Raw genomic sequence first — 19,175 nt, 5'->3', positions numbered from 1 at the left:
TATCAATCTCCTATGTAGAGAAACTGTTGATTCTCACCATAGTACGACATTTATTAGTGGAGCATCCAGCCAGTGGTTTTGGATACTCACTGCAGCAATGTTGTTTGAGTGTGACCAAGCAAGAGAATTTTGGGGACAATTTCAGTTATTTCAGCTGTGTAAACCAGTTGCGTGTTGTACGGAAAAATGGCAAAGGACTATAACCTAACGAATTCGTTCAAAATATAAACGCAAAATCAGCCATGATGCTCAAAAATGAAATGCTGGTTTCGTCAAGTTATTTAAACACCCGTCTCTCCTGAAGACGGTCAGAGCAAACTGACCGGAAAGTCGAGTTTATACCTCTGGTTCTTTTCAAAACCATTCTATTAGTTTGAGAAATTATTCCCACATGGTGTTTCCGTAAACCTTTCATTCATTAGTATCTCTAACATGCGAAGCCTCAAATCTTACTTGGTTTCGTAAAATAAGTTTAAAAAATGGAAACTCAAACCTATTCCATCAAAAACCAAGCCTGGATCTGGCATCCTCGAGTCCACCACGAAACCGTCACTGCTTTTGAGCGTGTGCAGACCGGCTTTGTTAAAAGCCCGTACGTTGCTGTAGTATCGCAGTCCACTCTGAAAGTTAATGTTGGTGAAACTCGTGTTGGCCGACCCAGTGGCATGGAAGATGTGATCTGCAAACTGACGAATATCTTCACCTGAGAAACAGAACAATGATAGGAAGTTTTAAGGTATCGAGGTTGTTTCTCGAAATCAAGGTTGCACTGTATGATACAAAGGATCAATCTATTAAACCCCTAGTAGAAACTGTCTTGCAAAAACTAGCTTTCGCAAAGGAGATAATTCCCTACACTTTAGCTTTGGTAACCTTCATTGTGAGGATAAGATCTTTAACTGACTTCAAAAGGTTGAGTGTCCTAACCTCCAGGATAGGTACTGAGAGACACTTGGTAGTGAGACAGAGCTTCGTCTAAAAACACTCCATCCCAGGAAATGTAGATCCCATTAGGATCTGTCAGGTAATCGGTGTCTTTCTGCGCATCGGATGTAGCAAGATCTTTTATCTGGAAACAGAAAAAAAAAATTATTTGAACTGACTTTTTTAGATTACAGACTTTCAGAAGACAAATGCTGCAGCTATAATTTATGGAGTTTGTTAGTACTCAGTAGAATTGCTCCGTGTAAATATGGCTTAGAATGTTTACATTTTTAGTCTGGTTTTCTCAGATTTTTTTTCTCACAAACAATATTTCAATGGTTCAAATTTATCGAATGTAACATTAATTAAGGGTCTGAACGACAGTGTTAGAATTATTAAAAGGACCATTAATACTGTAAACATATAAAGACAGGATACCTTAAATGTGGTTAAGGAACCAATAAGAAGACATGTTTACAGTCTTATGCCTAGTAAATTCAACTCAATCCTTGGAAATTGGAAGCTTAGAAATTCACAAATGATGAAGAATTCACGCATAATACTGGTTACCATTCCCATATACTTCAGACAGGATGAGATTCAAACCGGATACCCGGGTAGCACGCAAAGACATTTCGTCAACTTATATCCCTCTTCAAATTCGCAATGTTGTGATTAATTATTAGTCCCTCACCTTGGTGCCTTTGATCGTCGAGATTTTTGGCGGTGTAATAGAAGGTGTAATACCGTCTGATCTGAACACTGCGTATGTGTTGGCGTCATACCAGGCCCGGATGAAAACATGATACTTGATTCCTCTCAGCATCTTGTGGTCTGTACAATAGATAAGATAGACATAAATATTATTCGACTAAACAACTCGGACAAAGGATTATGCAACATATGTGTTTCAAAACAAATAAATACAAACACGATACGGTAATGCCTAGCTGTCAAAGACGGCATCTAGAAGTGGAAGATTGCGCAAAGGTAACCCAAACCATAGAGATTACTGCAAGATAACACCAATGGTAATATAAAATAACATAGTATTCACAAGTAAAAGAGGAAGACAAACAAAGTCAAGATGACAAGTGCAAGACCTATTTTATTTTGTTTTTCTAAAATTCTTGAAACTATTCAGGTTCAATTAGAAACGACTTTCCGCCTAAAATTAAAGTAAGAATTACATTATTTGTATAGTTTCTTGATTTCGCCTTCACAACGTTCACCACCACAACCCTAATATCATGTTTATGATGTTACGTTGATTTCATTTTGAAAGTTGAATAGCGGCTTTGAACTACACAAACGAACAGAATTATCATGTATGCAAAGTTGGTTTATTCAATCTGCAGTACCTCACGTACCTTCATCCAATGTGATAATAGTAACATTGTCCTGTCCTATATCGAACCATATCCTTTCTTTCACTGGATCAAAGACTCCCACTGGATCTGATGAAGAGTCATCACCAATGCTCCATTCAAACCTGACAATATTAGAGTATATAAAGAGTAACGATAAGGAGTATCTATTAGTGTATCACAGAACGACAAATCTCATCAGTTAGGTATGTTGCAGATTTCATATCACTATCCGACTACTACAGGTCGATTCAAAAAGAAGCTGACCCAAATTAATGATTTTGTTTCTTAAAAAAGTAATAAAATTGGAAGCGCCAATAAAATATATCTTAAAGGTAATGAAAATGGAAACACCAATGAATAATACATATTATAAAAGAGCATGTTCTTCCACTCATTAAAAAAAAAAGAATTACTGAATTTGATCCATGCTATCAGAGGTTATGCACATTTCACTGAAATAACCCATTTTTGTATAGCAGTCCATGGAAATGCCATTGAAGCTATTGAGCTGAGTGAGAATTACAGATTACACAGAAGCATTCAAATATTAATAAGATTTTATTCATTTAAATTGAGACTGCAACAGTATTTTTACTGTCAGATTTTGTGTCAGAACATGAGGAGCAAGTCGTCCATATTTTATTGCATTTAATGGGTATGCATCATTTCGTAGAATGGTAAATGATCAGTGGTGGACAGCTGATTTTTGTGATCTTCATATTGTAATGGACGTAACTTGACGTAACTTTTATGAAATAGAGCGAGCCACATATTGCTTTTTGTATTTCTTTTTTAATTTAGTCAATGACACTTTCTTTTTGACTCACCCTGTATAGATACTATCTATCATGACTACTATCTGACTACTATCTATCATTTCCAGATGTCTGAGCTAGCTCTCATTTATTTACCCCCGTAGCTTTGATACACTGAATAACCAGTAATTATTTATAATGCCTTTAATACAACATATTGTATTTCTGCTTTTAGATATACAAATGTGTACAAGGAAATAGTCTCATTCATATCTCATTCATAATTCGCGTTATTATTGATACCAATTGCGATATGTATACTCCTACCCACCATTTGATATCCAGTCCCTTCTGCTCAGTTACGTGCCATACTGCAGCTGCTGTATATTGAGTAGTAGTCTCATCAATATCAATCATGGTATCGATATCGTCATGCATCAGATTCATTACATCAAGAACTTCTAGCTCGGTGTTGGGATTTCCTAAATAGCAGTGCAAAATTGGTTAAGACAATGATTGTGGCACTACGACTTAACGCCTTAAAAAGATTCGGAATGCAACAAATTATTCTAGTATGACTAAAATGTTTTTTTTTTGGCGTTTTACAAAGATAAGATACTGATACAGGTAGTAAAAAAAAACAATTAGGAGTTATCTCGCATGGGCGTCGCCAGGGTTTTTTTCGGGGGGGGGGGGGGGGCAAGCACATTCCCCCCCCCCAAAAAAAATCCTTGTATTTTCGCTAGCATTTTCTAAATTTATTATTTTTTTAACTTATTTTTTTGCTTTTCCGGGGGGGGGGGGGGCGCTTTCCCTTGCCCATGGTATCTGTAGGTGCATCCTATTACTATAGATTCAATGCTGATGTACAAAAGTATCTTAATGTCGGTGTTTGCTTCATAAATAAGCAACTCTCTGTTTATTTCTTTATTCAGATTTGCTAGCACAAACAATTCACACATAGGCCTACAGTATTTGAATTTGTGAAAATGTCGCTAAAACTGCATGATCAATAGTCTTAACAAACAAATCTTGTCATTAACAAGTACATTTAATTTGCTTACTTCCCCTTCAACAATACCTTTCACTAAATCTCACTATTGTTTTCAAACTTTTATCTTGTATGAAGTCATTAGGAAAGCGTTCAATAGTTTAAAGCCAAGGAAACCAAGGAAGGCTGTTTTTGAAAAAGAACCTGCAACGGAACCCTACTTACTGTCGGTGACATCAGTGCAATACTGGGCTGGATTACATGTTCTATCCATAGGTGCACAGGCACAGTGGCCCTCGCATGTGGTAGGTGAGCAGCGCCGAAGCAGGACAAGAGCGCCCTCATCTGGTGAAGTGTGAGAAACCTCAAAAGTGGAATGATGACGGCCGCTTGGTATCCCAACCTGGGAAGTCATAAAGAAACCGGAGTGATCAAATGAAAATGAGTTAACCGTTGGAAATACGCTTTCCCAATTGTTACACATTGAGTCACCCTAAGTTACTGTTGTAGCACCGCTACTCCTACTCAAAACACGTGACACACTGAAGTCTCCTTCTTCTTGTGGGAAGCACTCGTACTTGCACTCGGGTACACGTTATTGGTACATTGGTACATTTGCAGCGCTGTGCGCCTACTATCACGGAAAACAATTTTGTACTCATACTCGTACTCGTACTCGTACTCATGGCAAAGTGTTCCTACTCGATACATTTGGTTTTGCGCCACCGTGGAACAATGTGAAATGGTTTGAGGCCTGTATTGTCGACTGAGGGATTTTTGGCACAACTTCACAAATCTTTATGTTTTGCCTCTTATACAAAATTTGGCTGTTTCCTGGTGTGTGCGTTTAATAATTTGCAAATGATAATTAGATTGTTTTTACCCCATTAACAGCCCAGAGCGAGATGTAGAGATATGGATGAGGTAAGTCTACTATACTGCCCTCTAGCGGTACGATGGCAGTCTGTGCGATGCCTTCATCCATAGACATGCCTTCGTTGCTGTGGTTTACACGGATTGGACCATTCTGGCGAAAACAAATTTTGAGTTAAATGTTTAAGTAACAAAAGTACTGGTGAAAAAAAGTAATAAAACAGTTTTTTTTTTAAATAAAATGGCTAGGAATGAGAAAATTTAGCACACACAAATAAATTTAAAAGGTAAAATGTGTGATTGTAAAAATTAATCCAATTCAAGAACAAATTAAAGGAAAAAATACAATATAATTTGAAAAAAAGGGTGTGTTTTTTTGACAAGAATATTGCATAAAAAATGTAACATACTTAATTTTGTTATGTTCATACTGACAGCAATCTCACACCATATCTTTTGTATATTTCAACAAAATCATAACATTACCGGAGTGACTTCAGAGCCGCCATATGTGCGTCCGACGGAGATCAAGTAGTGGCTGATACCAGAGTGTACATCAGCAAATCCCAGCCAGGCAAGGGCTAAGGAACCAAGGGATGTACGGGGGTCTTCTATCCAAGTCATCCAGCCAGAGAGGTAGGGTGGGAGAAATGGGGTAGTCGGTGGAGTCTCTGTGGTAGAGTTGACTGAGTCGGTGGTGTTGCCGACTTCAGCGGTTGAGTTGGTGGATGAATCAGTGGTGTTGTCGAAATCAACGGCTGAGTAGGTTGAGTCCGTTGTGGTTGGAAGATGGTGTGAAGGCAGTGGGGTGCCCAGTGGTGTCTCGGTGGTGTTAGCAACATCAGTAACATTAGGCTGTGTTAAGGTTTGAATAAAAAAAGCCAAATATTTACCCGAATTCTTTTTCAGTGACTATACAAGTGTAACCAATACTGAAAGTATAAGGTAAAGTGGCCAATTATTGACAAAAACGGACATTTGATTTTCCTGCTTAAACCATATTTCTCTTTAGCAATACTAAAAAGGGGTTGAAAGCCTTCAACTTACAAACAAAACTCATTTCTATGTACCTCTCATTATGTATATATACTCTACTAAAATATCTAGCCTTTCCCTTGGCAACATTAGCGAAATAGTAAAGAGACACACAAGCACGCCTACATTTATATGACATGTTACATAAAATATTGTTAATAGGCGGCTACTTCACAATGTTTTCCCCATCATTTCGACAGTTAACATACTAAATAATAACATGAAGAGTACTATCGCAAACTCACGGTTGTGTTTAGCTCATTCGGTCGAGTAGTTTCACCAAATTCAGTTGGGTCAATCCAGGTGATATGATGCCTATCCAAGTTAGCAGCACTCTCCGTACCAACGGCAAATGTGCCAACGGACGGTGGACTGCCATCGACCTGAGGAAGATAAATTCCAAAATTGTTAAATTACAATGAATGGTTTTATTTAAATATTTTAAGTGTCTCGATACCGTCGACCAAACGAAACAGTGCATTACTGATTGGCCTTATCTTTTTATGCAAACTCACTCATATTGGTTAATTATGGCCATAACGAGCCTTTAACTAGGGTGACCAGGACTTTCAAAAGAATCATTTTAATTGTTAAGACATGATGCAACTTTAAATTGGTTAACATAATTCGATATTATGTAGTGGATGCCACCTACTAGTACAGGTTCTGTCTGGCTATCTATGCAAAGACCAGCGAAGTTGCAAGCCACCACGGTCACGATGTAACGGCTGCCTTCATGTAAAGTCAGATTAGTGAATGTGTGATCCGACTCGCTCCCTGCTATCTGAGAAGTGATAAAAAAAACCCAAGAAAATTTGATTTGCTTTCCTTTTGGATACTTTTTATACAATTTGGGCAAGCAGGAAAAATATGATTTTTTTTTCAAAACATATGTTTCCTTCCAGTTGTTAAACATTTTGTACCACCAACGGTAATTCTGTTAATTAACCTACTGGTCTTTTCCAGACAAAACAAAAGGGTTTGGTAAATTTAGCTGCTGCAGGCAAGCTCAGTCACAGTCAACTTCTTTGAAAACAAGTACCTCTAATGTAGGTATGTTGACATCTCCGTTGTGGTGAGTGCAGACGGATATGAACTGGTTTTTAATACCACTCTCAGGGTCAACGAACTTCCATGAGCAGTGAATCACATCCCGCATGATCTAAACAAAGAGTATTAGAGATAGGCATTCATGCAAGCATTTGAGAAGGACGAACGACTACAGAAATCACAGCAAAAGTAAGAAGACTTCCTCTGTTACACCTAATATCAACAAAAACCTTTAGGGCCAACATTGAAACACTGCAGACAATACACCGTGAAATGCACTGCAAAATACATGACAAAATACACACATTTTGATCTTACTTGAGTGTTTTTAACATCCATCTCCTGCATCTCACCCACAGCAGGTGTATCCACCACATCAGGTGGGCTAGAGTCCACACGGAACCCATTAGACGTAGCCTGACTCCACAAACCGAGCCGGTTATAGGCGCGCACCGTGATGTAGATATCGGCGCCGATCGGCAACTGGTCTGAGTCTGACAGGAATATCAGGGCATCCCCCGACAGCTCAATGCGCGTAGAGGGGAGAATGTCCTCAGCTCCCGGTGTCGTGCCAGCGTGCCATTCGTAATGTGAAAGGCCGGAGTGAGGGTCGTGGAAGCCCCACCAATGAGCACGCAGCTGCAGCCTGTCGAAAAACCATTCAGTACATGTGCACAATCGAAACTTAAAAACCTGAAACTTAATAACAGCAGGGCTTAGGTTTTGGTAGAGGGGCAAAAAGCCAGGAGACCTCATCACGCAACACAAAAGGCTTGCTGACTGAATTGAGTTGAATTGCAAAGTCAATATAACTACAACCCAGATGTCTGTGGTCAAAAGTTGGTAGACCTCATTCCGCATTGCCAACTAAGAAATGGTAAATCACTGCAAATACTTGAACGACGTACAAGTTTATCCTAGTGTCAATGGCGTCTCCTAGGTTTCTTAAAGTAGTTTTGCGAAACGTCTATTTTGAGGTTCAATAACAACCAGATGAATATTGGTAATATGTGGGGAAAAACGCAATTAAAACCTGAGTAAGACATGAAATTGGGCAGTGGTTCACCTATTTCATGTTAACCTGTGAGGAATCGAAAGTGAAAACAATTATTATTAATTAATCAGCACTTTCACCAGCCATATCACCAACTTTATTTTTGTTAGAAAATCATCTTATGCTTTGTGTGTCCTTTTGAAACAGTTTACTGGGCACATTAAAATAAACATAGGAAATAACGTAGAAATAATATTTCCCTCGTGCCTGTCAATACAGGTCAGTAAACTTGAGATAGGTGAACAGGTTTATGTTGAACAGAATACAACTTTCAGTAAAAGTTAGGGAAAATGACTAAGCCTATTTTCCCAGGATAATTAGTTACAGGACGGCATGCTAGCATTTCTAGAAGGCCTTTAATGTGGACCTGAAAACGGCACTAATGAATTGGAAACCAACAGTATAGGGGTGCGGGTAGATATATAGCGATAGTGCAGTCTTGATGCTAAGCTCCATTTCCTGCTTGAACCATTTCCTGCTGTACAATCAAATCTATTGGGTGAAGCCGGTATCAGTGTAGTGTCCTGCCTCTTCGTGTGCTTTAAACAGTTTAGGTTGTTGGGTGAAACACTCTCCAATCTAAGTAGTTCAATGTATCGTTATTCACCTTGAAGACTGATAACTGATGTCACCACCCCCAGGACCGCCATCATACACACGCCCTGGCACTGGTGGAGAGTCATCAACAATAACCCCATCAGAGCTCACTGAGGTACAAAGGTTTGCTGCGTTACAGGCTGTCACTGTCACGTAATAGGTCAGACCAGGCACAAGGTTCAGACTCTCAGCTAAAACACCTGTAAGCAAAATATATACATACCGATTTTCTGTAACTTTAATCTCTCTGGACCGCCAAACCCCTAGTCCAGTGTAAAATTGCAAAATATTTCCAAGACAGTAATCAAACACAAACATTGATTTCCTTTATATTGAAAGTGGATGACAAACATTTTTTTAAAGACCCATGTGCATGTACGCACTACAATCATTTACAGGAATGTTAAATTCGTATTTGAAATTTACCTGTATCCATGCCAACATGCTGCTCAGGTACGACATCGCTACATCCTGGACATGTACCAGCTCTCCAGAAATAGCCAACAATGGCGCCGTGAGGGTCATGAAATCCTTCCCATGAAGCCCCGATCATTCTGCGATCCTCCTGGAAGTCTCGGTCTCTGTGATTGGCTAGAACAAGCGCTGGGTTTCCATCAAGGACTTGGCCGGCCAATGGCGAGCTTGCATCAACTGTGAAAGCTCCGTAACTCTTCATAGAGATCAGACCAACTCTGTTAATGGCCTAGAAGGGAATGGCAACAGTTCAGAAATGTGTCATTAATTTTAAAATGTTAAGGGATCAGATGCTTGGATCCTTGCAGGATCTGTCTCAAAGGCAACATGACATTGGCACAATAACAAAACAAGTATGAACGCTTTTGTAACAAAAGGTTAATTTCATATATAAATAAATAAAGGTTAACAATTTCATTATCACGGCCATGAGTAGGGTTCTTTTTACCGTCATAATCATTCAAGTAGTTCCAAGGCCTTAGGCAATACTTACCTTTACAGAAACGAAATACGAGTGACCTTCTAGTAGAAATAAAGGTCTGGAAGGGTCACTGACTCCGTTTTCTGTACTCTCTCTGGTAAATGGCATGATGTCTGCATGACCTGGATGCGAACCGACGGCCCACTCATAATACGATACGCCACTATCCTTGTCTGAGAATACATTCTCCCAACTGAAAGAAGAGCAGCAAAACGTCACTTATGGATTGAAATAGTCACAGTCTGTCCATTATATTATGGAGTTTCAAAGTATCAACTTTTGATGTTGTGCGCTGACAAAGACATCAACGGTCATTGCGCAGGCCGAAAATTATCACACGTAAAAATAAGTAGCGTTTATGCCTTCAGGTAGTTGCCCGGCAGCAGTTTTTCCCCATGCAGTTCGGGTTTCCGTATATTCTGATTTCTCCATAACAGGCAAATCTGATGCTTTTTTTGTACACAACACAAGCCCAGGATAATTTCTAAGTGAAGTAAGAAATGATTCAATCCTCATTTATGTCAACTTAAAGTTAGCATTAGAAGTATAAGCACGAACAAAGGTTCTCTCGGATAAACCGATTAGAAGTCACGTTTACTTCCCCCAATCCGCGAATCTGTGATTTAAAAACCTTGTTTCTCATGTGGTTCTGTTGCTTGTTGGAACAGTTGTCTCTGTTTATCTGTTTTTGTTGTTGATGTAAAATTGAATCCCTAAAACAGCATATCATCATATACACGTCTTTTTTTTAACCACCATTAGGCAAACACCAGCCATATCTATGGTACCCCGGAAAGCTTCAATATTGGTTGGGAAAAGACATAAGCCTATGGGAATCTTTTTTTCCGTAAGGAAAACCATCAGAGCAATATGACGGTAAGTCAAGTCTCTTGTTACTACCTTGCCGAGATAGAAGTTGTAGACCGGATGAAGCTGCCTCCAATGTCCAACATATAATCAGCACTGACGATTGGAGGTGACGTATCAATGATGATTGAATCCGACATCGCTTGTGAAGATAAACCGACAAAGTCGGTCGCTAGTTGAAAAAAATAGGTACAATAGCATTTAATTACAATCGGTCAAGTGAACCGTAGTAATATAAACATTGCCAAAGAGTCATTTTTTCAAGACGAATTAAACAAACAATACGTCCCATCTATCTGTTGCACCGATATGGGTAGGCAGTCTTTAGAGCTACAGTGTTTAAGTACACTTTAGTTTACCCCGGCTGGCTTGGAATGTTTTATTGTCCTTGTTTTGGGTCTTTCTATCTTCTTCTCTCTCTCTCTTTTATAACTTGAACCATTTTGTTTTTACCTTGCACCGTAGCATAGTACTGGTGTCCATTCTGTAATCTCAGATTGTGTATTAAAACACTATTGGTGATTCCAACACGTGTGAATCCCATCACGTCACGACCCCCTGGCATCGAACCTGCAATGTTGAAATTTGAGGACAAAACAATTAATTACTACGTGTACTAAATACTTGAATATTGCTGCTGTTTTAATTTGTTGAAAGAAGACGTGGTCAATCTACAAAACATTACATGTATAATGTTAAAATAAGTCAAACACATTCTCAAATAATAAATTGAACCATCATACAGGGTACTCAAAAAAGAAGAAAAAAAGCCGAAATGGGATACTTCCACTACCATGAGACTCAAACCACATAAACCAATACATGGATAATCTTTTTAAAAGAAAAATGAAACCAAGATCGCCCGATTCAGTGCAGTAGTTTTTGTTCTAGAGCCTATTTTGTGAAGCAAGGTGGGGGTCAAGTTTGTCCCGATAATTTACTAAACCTTGCCCGGGAATTTGACTTACATTGTTATTGATAGATGGATTGTTATGAAATAATACCCACATAGCTCTGGAGCAAAAAAATACAGGACCAAATCGGGATATTTTGGTATCATAATTCTTCCAAAGGATTCTCCATCAATTGGTATAGGTGGTTTGAGTCTAAAGGTAGTAGAAGTATGCCGTTCCGGATGAATGCTTCTTTAGATGCCTCTGAAGATCTTGTCATTAAAGATCGATACGGCAGGCCGCTTTATTTCTTTTTAGATTTGTATATTTCAGGTCAATCCAGTCAGTAAGCAGTTTGCAGCAGTCTTATTCATTTTCATAATTCTATAACTATACATATCCATACAGAATCATACAGAATGGTTCCTACCAATGGCACATTCATAGTACTTGATCCCTGAGTGATGTCGTGCCATGCCGTGTTCCTCAATGTCAGTAAATGAATCCCAATGAAGAACCAACTCAGAGCTAGAAGTCTTTCAAAAGGAGACAAATATGACTATAATTAATCAACACCAAAATGCAAGCTTGCACAACCACAAACAAAGCAATTACTTGTCTGAGATGTGAAATGTTTTCATAAAAACCAAATTAACTAGTGCTATGTTACAAATAGCGTTGACGGTTGAGTTAATTGAATGTGTGTAAACAAATAGTTATATTACTTGATAGGTTTGATGCCTGTCCCATCCAATCCACACAGAGCCAGGGGTCGGCGGGGTCGTATCTATGACAACGCCGTCGCTACAGCTAGACACAGCAGGTAGAGGTTCATTCCAAAACTCATGTTCCAAAGTCACTTCATCGGCATGGATGCAGATCCGATAACGTTTCCCATGAACCAGGACCAAATCAGGAACGTTGACAAACTCTTTATCTACAAGATAAATCAAATCCATGTCATGCCCATACCCGCTAGCATGAGCTTCCTATACGTCATCCATAACAGTGACTGGCTTTTAACAAAACAATCGTTAATTTGGATTTTGGAACTGATCGGCAATTTTGTTAGGCGCATTGAGCAGGCTTGCCAACTACTTATTCAAGTGCCTGTGTGTGAAGTATATGCCTAATGTGCGTCGTGGTTCCGCTGCACTGTCTAATGCTGAGCACGATTCACCCCATCGGTTTCTTCAATTCATTCCGAATATTTCCTACCTGTTTCCCCACAGTCCTTCTTCATCGGGTGATCGCAGGGGTAGTGCAGACCATTGTCCAAATTTCCTAATGCATTGGATCCGATGTCTTCAATGACTGCCCAGATATAGGCTCTGTGACGTAGAGTAGGCCAGACTGCTGATAATGAGGACGTAGATGAGATGTAGTTCTTATCTGGTTCCGGCCACAGGGAATTCTGCTCAATGCGTACTTCATCTGTATTACAATAGTTGATAACGATAATGATCTTGGTTTTCAGTTGTGAGTCTTTGGCCTTTCAACTGCATGGAAGGCAATAGACGGCAAAATACAGAGTTGACATGTATGATGAGAGTGCAATATCATGTATGCCTACTTAAACGTGCACGCCTTCATAACTAGAAAAGTAACTTAAATGTTGATTTTGTAACACTGCATACTTACAAAGCTGTACTCAACTTAATGCTAAAATGCCCGTACATTTACATTTTGATTTTTAAAAAATTATGAAAATGTCCCCGTCTACAAGTCTTTTTTCACCAATAGCCAGCAATTTGAATAAAAGAAGTTTTACTGTTGCTGACGATTTTACAGAAAATATCGAGCAACCACATTAAAAAACGATAAAATTATTAAACCTTCAATGTTTATGTTTGCACTAATATTTCTTTATTCGCTTCTAAATTGTCTTTTTATGAGTGAAAAAATATTAATTAATACGAAATGTTGTAAGGGCAGTTGATAGATTTTCGGTTAAGCCCACTTTTATCCAGAGTGCACGCGAAAAAAAGCACACAAGAAATCTTACTGCTATGTCGGTATATAAGAGCATGGTAGAGAACTTACGATCTGCATCAATGACCATATGAGGGACGATCAGTGTTGCATCATCACAGTCAACTATCTCAGTGCTAGCAATGGAGAAAAGACCGGCTTTATTGTAGCCCCTCACCGATAGCTGCAGACACGAATCCAGGTCCAACAACCCAGGGTATGATGCTGTGAAGCGGGCCTTTCGATACAAAAAAATGAAACAAAGGGTCATCAACAGTTATTCTAAATGCGCCTTTCTTTCAAGATCTTATCTAAATGTATTGCTCATTATTAGTAAAAATCTATTTATATTTTGATAACCTGATGTTTTTGCAATTATTAGTCTTGTGTGAAATTCAAGGCAAGTAATATGCAACACTTCGGGGCTCGGACTCGGACTCCAGTCCGACTCGAGTACCTCGATCCAGCGGATTTGGACTAAGACTCGGACTCGACCTGAGTGACTCAGGACTATACGAAATTACCACAAATCACTTATTTTTTTTCACCAATATCATAACAAATTATTTTGTATACGACCCCCTCTATAGAAAGTGATACAGTCAGTGCTATGCAAAAGAAACGCGTCTAAGCTCTTATTTGACATGTTCTACATTTATTTCAAGTTATTGGAGAAAAGCTGTGTAAATGGTAACGTTTACCTTGTGATGTTGCAGCAGTATCTCAAGTTTATTTGCAAAATTAAAAGTGACTCGTGATTCGGACTCGGACTTAACCTTTGTGACTCGTAACTCGGACTCAACTTTTCTGATTCGTGACTCGCACTTGACAAGCGTGACTCGGGACTCGGAGTCGGACTCGGGAGAGGTGACTTACGCTCGGACTCGAACTCGATGTTTGGTGACTCGAACACAAGTCTGTCAAAAACTTCACAATAATACGTACCGCATCCCCAGTAAACACCAAATTCTGGATTTTTATCCAGGGACTCAGCAGTGCTTCATCGCTACCATCCTCAGCAATGCTCCACTCATAGAAATCCATCAGTTCCTGTGGGTCGTCATAACGGACGTAATCATGCGCAAAGGGCTGTAAGACCACATGGAGGTTTGTCCTTCCTTGCGTAGTCTCAGTGCTGTTGACTGTGATCTGACCGACCTCGGGAGGTTGGGATAATACCCAGAATCCATCAGTGACGATCGGTCGGAAGCAAACACTACCATGGCAGAACTGCACCTATCATTACCATACAAAATATGTCGGACTGGATCACTTTTTCCACTTTCTTTATTGAAATATGTTTACCATGCCTTATCAATAAAACGGCATAGGTGATGGGATTGTGTATTTGACGATACAAACATAAAATTTGGCACACAGTCAGCGTATGTTATCGCAGATTTGTCCTTAGGTATATGAAGGTAGAATAACAAGCAATAACAGCCATTTCAGAAATGCTTGTTATTCTACCTATTTTTTTTCAAAGGGCAAATCTGCGATGGCCCTATATCCAAATATAGTTCTAATGACATACTCTGACTGTATGCCAAGTTCCATGCTTGTATCATCAAAGGCACAATTTGATGATAAATATATCCCCTATCCGCCCACACAGTGTATCACGTCCGATTAACATCATACGCCAAGTCTCCAGAAGACGGGCAGAGTATACCGTCCGAAACGCGGAGTTGCTCCCGAATGTTTTCGGAATCTCATAAAACTGACAGAAGATATTTGTCACATGATGCTACCGTCAATCTGGTGTCAGGTCAACTCGATCGTTTGCCAACTCAACTCGGACCAACTCAACCGTTTACCAACTCGACCGTTTACCAAATCGACCGTTGAACCAACTCGACCGTTTTGCGTTCAATTGTAAAAGTCAACTCGACCGGTTGAGTTGGTTTGAGTCGAGTTGGCAAACGGTCGAGTTGACTGTAATCCCGTAAATCTTTATCTTATTACTATCTCCACCATGTAAACCTTCCAATCTTATCTAATATTCTAATGCTATGATATTTCTCCTACCTTTGATCTGTAGTGAGCTCCACCATGCAACCCTATTCCAGCCCCGACATGTTGGAATGCCATGCCAACATCATGGTCATCCAGCACACGTATCCACTCTTTTGTAGTATTCTCATCATCTGGAGGAAATAAATCGTTTACAATCGATCCAACATTAAGACAAAACAGAGTAGCTTGTTTGGCATTTACCCGGCCCAACGAATAAAATTCTAAATGCTTCATTCTTCCATCTTCTATGATCTTCTCCTGTTTATTTCCAAATAAATCGTTTAACACAATTCATTGCATGTGATCAACATTCTGTAAAATTTAATGATCCTCGATTTAATTCCCTGTACATAAATAATGGAAATTCCTAACATTTAAATGCAATCGACACTGTAGTATCTGAGGTTTAGCTGTATAGAACATGATTGAAAAACTATTGGTGTACCTTGGTATATTTCAATCTCCTGTTCAACAGCCCATACGACATTTGTCACAAAAGGCTGCAGCATCTCTGGGATTGTCCAACGAGCTGCGATGTCTGAGGTAGACGATTGGTATGTGATGTCATCCTCACAGGGCTGATCAGCAGCAGCTGAGTGATGGGAATATCCTGATGGCGCAGATGCTGCAAGGTGAAGGCAAGAAACTGTGAATAAAGAGATTTAGAGGGGAGGGACCTAGAGGTATGGTCCAACAAGCCGATACGTCTGGGATAAAGGACTGGTAGGTGATGTCACCCTGACAGGGTTGATGAGCAAATTGTGAGTGATGGGATGGATGTTCCTGATGGCAGAGACACTCACTGCAAGGAGGAGGCAAGAAACTGTGAATGAAGAGAGAGTAGGGAGGGATCTAGAGAGATGGTCCATCGAGCTGAGATGTCAGAGGTAGAGGATTGGTAGGCGATGCCATTCTGACAGAGCTGATGAAATAAGCGATGGGATAATCCCTATGGCACAGATGTTGCAGTGTGAAGGCAATAATCTGTGAATGGAAAGAGATCTGCAAGGATAGTTAAACGAGCTGAGATTTCTGAGGTACAGGACTGGTAGCTCAATCTCCTGAAACAGCCCATACTACATTTGTCACAAAAGGCTGCATCTCTGGGATGGTCCAACGAGCTGAGATGTCTGAGGTAGAGGACTGTTAGCTAATGTCATCTTGACATGGTTGATCAGCAAGAGATGAGTGGTGGGATAAATCCTGATGGCATAGACACTGCAAGAAGGAGGCAAGAAGCTGTGAATGAAGCGAAAGAAGGGAAAGATCTAGAAAGATGGTCAAAGGAACTGATATGTCTGAGGTAGAGGACTGGGTGAGGTGATGTCATTCTGACAGGGTTGATGAGCAAGAGAAGAGTGATGAGTTAATCCGATGGCACAGACACTGCAAGAAGGAGGGAAGAAGCTGTAAATAAGCGAGAGAAGGGGGGATTTAAAGTGTCCATGGAGATGAAATCACCCTGAAAGGGTTGATCAGCAACAGATGAGTGGTTGAATGACATGGGCACTACAAAAAGGAATCAAGAGACTGTGAATGAAGGACAAGTAGGTAGAAATCTTTTAGTGTGGTAAAAAAAATCAGAGATGTCTGAGGTAGAGTAGCTGATGTATTTAAGGCAGAGGTAGTTATGGTCCAAGAATCGTCACTTTTCAATTGATCCAGAGGATGAACCAGTAAACACAGATTTTCGAGGTAGATATGATATGTGGTGTCATATGACAATATTCATGAGTAACGGATGAGTGATGTAATAATCTTGACACTGCAAGAAGATTACATGAAACTGTAATTAACAAAAGTGTAGAGAGAGATTCAGATAGATGGTCCAATGAACTGAGATGTCTGTGGTAGATGATGAGTAAATGATGTAATCCTAGTCTGGTACCATCTTCCAACATAGGGGGCGCTCTTCAAAACCAATGATTATATGCTAAACATACATTATGTACCCATTTTAAGGGCGTCTTGTATGGGTTTTGAAACTTGGTTTTCATAATCCTCGTTTATATCAAAAATATCTCTACCATTATTGGAAAATGGTTAGTTCTAAGAAATAGTAAGATACTTTAAGGGCATTTTTTAGTTATCTCGAGGGGACACTTTAATGCTCGAGGGGGCACATTTATGGCCGCAAAAGGGGCACTGGGGAAAATCTGGGGGCAAACGCCCACCCCCCAGCCCCCCCCCCCCCCGGTTCCGCCGCCCCTGAATGCAAAGGATATGAAATTGCACAAATATGGAGTAAAGATCTTACTTGCATCTTGATCACAACCCAGTCCATCTTTGATCACAGCTCCCTCCAGTGCCTGACCCTCCTGAATGACTTTGACACCATCTGAAGTAACGTTGACGCTACCGGCTTCAGAGTTGGCACGAACGGTCACGTAATAGGTCTAGTGATAATAAATGAAAAGAAAAGGTAACAAGCTGAAGGAATAAGGTCTACAAATAAAAAACAAGAGATGGCAGGAAATCTCACTGACTTTTCAAATCAAGGGTTTCAGGAACGTCTTTTCAATATTTTAAAATCTACGATGTTACTACCTCGAGCGGAGCAAGATCTTGTCCATGCAATCGATAGAAGGTTGCATTGGCGACATCAATGAAACCACCGCTGACTTCAGTAGCGCCTCCTTCTAATCCGATGGCAATCTCATAGTTGATATCAAGATGAGGATGCTCAAAACCAAACCAACGAGCTGAGATGCTCGTGTTGTCCGTCTGAACGTCAATATCCTTGGCTACCTGTTAAAAAAAATAGTTAAAAACGCATTGTGATATTTTAAATATTAAAACCGAAAAAAAACCTTTGCAATATGTCTTTATGTAAACATCTGATTATCTTCTATATCTTATTGGACATTAAGAGAAACATACACATTATTGATTTCCAAACAAGTGAAATGATGAAAGAGATTATTACAATGAACGAAGCGGCTAACATTTGATATCATTATACATTACCCCAAAGTTAACATCGGATTCCTCGCCAGGGGGTGCAACATCAAGTACAACACCCACGGATGGCAACTGCACCATGTGTCTATACACGGATGAGGTCCCAGCAGTGGTTAACCCGGCGCCATTCTGTGCTTGAACTGTTACGTAATACTCATGATCGCCGTGGAGATGCCAGTTGAGGTCGTCCAATGAGAATGCAGCACAGTGTGATCGTGACAAACACGGCCCAATTCGGTAGTCTTTCTCTGTCTCGAAAGCAACAGTTTCCGTGCCACCCGGACTACTCCCTGGATTTATATAGACACATATTCAACTTTAAACAATTATAACAACTGTAAATTTCTGGATTCCAATTTTAATCCAAACGGAAGTTAGAAAAAGTTGGGACAATACGTTTATGAAAATGCATGTAACAATAAAAGTATTTGATTCATTACTATAATCATAATCAATTTGTTCCCATGGCCGTGCTCAAGATAGTTGTCACATTTTAAGAACGAGAAATTAAAGATCAGATACTTAATATTACAGACACATTCAACTCTCTTAGCACAATAATGAACAATACTTGATATAGTAATCTAACTGCCGACCTATTCAATGTCACTTGAAAATATATGACTTAGTGAATCGCGTAATTAATGGCAACTTGGTGTTGGTAGTGAAGTACTTATTGTAGGGCCTATAGACCACTGCCTTCCAATTAGGCAATCCATGAATATCATCAATGGGATTGAGTACAAACATACATATACTCCAATATGTCTGGACCAATTGCATTAATAAATGTTATGTGTTTCGACTACCTAACCATTACAACTTGGCCTCCCATACTGGTATCCTCATTATCTGCGATATAC

At 39.7% G+C, this 19,175-nt stretch overlaps 1 protein-coding gene across 1 annotated transcript in view; it reads right to left on the bottom strand.

Moving 5' to 3' along the window:
* The window catches only part of LOC119724031, a 38,727-nt gene that overhangs the window by 6,061 nt on the left and 13,491 nt on the right, over nt 1-19,175 (bottom strand). Inside the window, exons 17-43 of the mRNA XM_038194951.1 lie at nt 18,319-18,602; nt 17,899-18,099; nt 17,609-17,747; nt 15,797-15,976; nt 15,364-15,482; nt 14,281-14,571; nt 13,408-13,573; nt 12,583-12,798; nt 12,090-12,301; nt 11,795-11,900; nt 10,925-11,041; nt 10,505-10,643; nt 9,617-9,797; nt 9,076-9,352; nt 8,660-8,849; nt 7,317-7,644; nt 6,991-7,110; nt 6,604-6,732; nt 6,190-6,331; nt 5,400-5,620; nt 4,924-5,067; nt 4,266-4,443; nt 3,381-3,531; nt 2,295-2,416; nt 1,619-1,758; nt 928-1,069; nt 494-703 (exon numbers count right to left, since the gene is read on the bottom strand). Coding sequence (XP_038050879.1) covers nt 494-703; nt 928-1,069; nt 1,619-1,758; nt 2,295-2,416; nt 3,381-3,531; nt 4,266-4,443; nt 4,924-5,067; nt 5,400-5,620; nt 6,190-6,331; nt 6,604-6,732; nt 6,991-7,110; nt 7,317-7,644; nt 8,660-8,849; nt 9,076-9,352; nt 9,617-9,797; nt 10,505-10,643; nt 10,925-11,041; nt 11,795-11,900; nt 12,090-12,301; nt 12,583-12,798; nt 13,408-13,573; nt 14,281-14,571; nt 15,364-15,482; nt 15,797-15,976; nt 17,609-17,747; nt 17,899-18,099; nt 18,319-18,602 — 4,845 coding nt within the window. The remainder of the gene's footprint in view (nt 1-493; nt 704-927; nt 1,070-1,618; nt 1,759-2,294; nt 2,417-3,380; nt 3,532-4,265; nt 4,444-4,923; nt 5,068-5,399; nt 5,621-6,189; nt 6,332-6,603; nt 6,733-6,990; nt 7,111-7,316; nt 7,645-8,659; nt 8,850-9,075; nt 9,353-9,616; nt 9,798-10,504; nt 10,644-10,924; nt 11,042-11,794; nt 11,901-12,089; nt 12,302-12,582; nt 12,799-13,407; nt 13,574-14,280; nt 14,572-15,363; nt 15,483-15,796; nt 15,977-17,608; nt 17,748-17,898; nt 18,100-18,318; nt 18,603-19,175) is intronic.

Source organism: Patiria miniata, unplaced genomic scaffold, assembly GCF_015706575.1.
Source record: "Patiria miniata isolate m_02_andy unplaced genomic scaffold, ASM1570657v1 HiC_scaffold_17, whole genome shotgun sequence".
In the NCBI taxonomy this organism is placed as follows: Eukaryota; Metazoa; Echinodermata; class Asteroidea; order Valvatida; family Asterinidae; genus Patiria; species Patiria miniata.
Note: the sequence above shows the minus strand (reverse complement) of the source record. Positions and strands in the feature narration are given on the sequence as shown.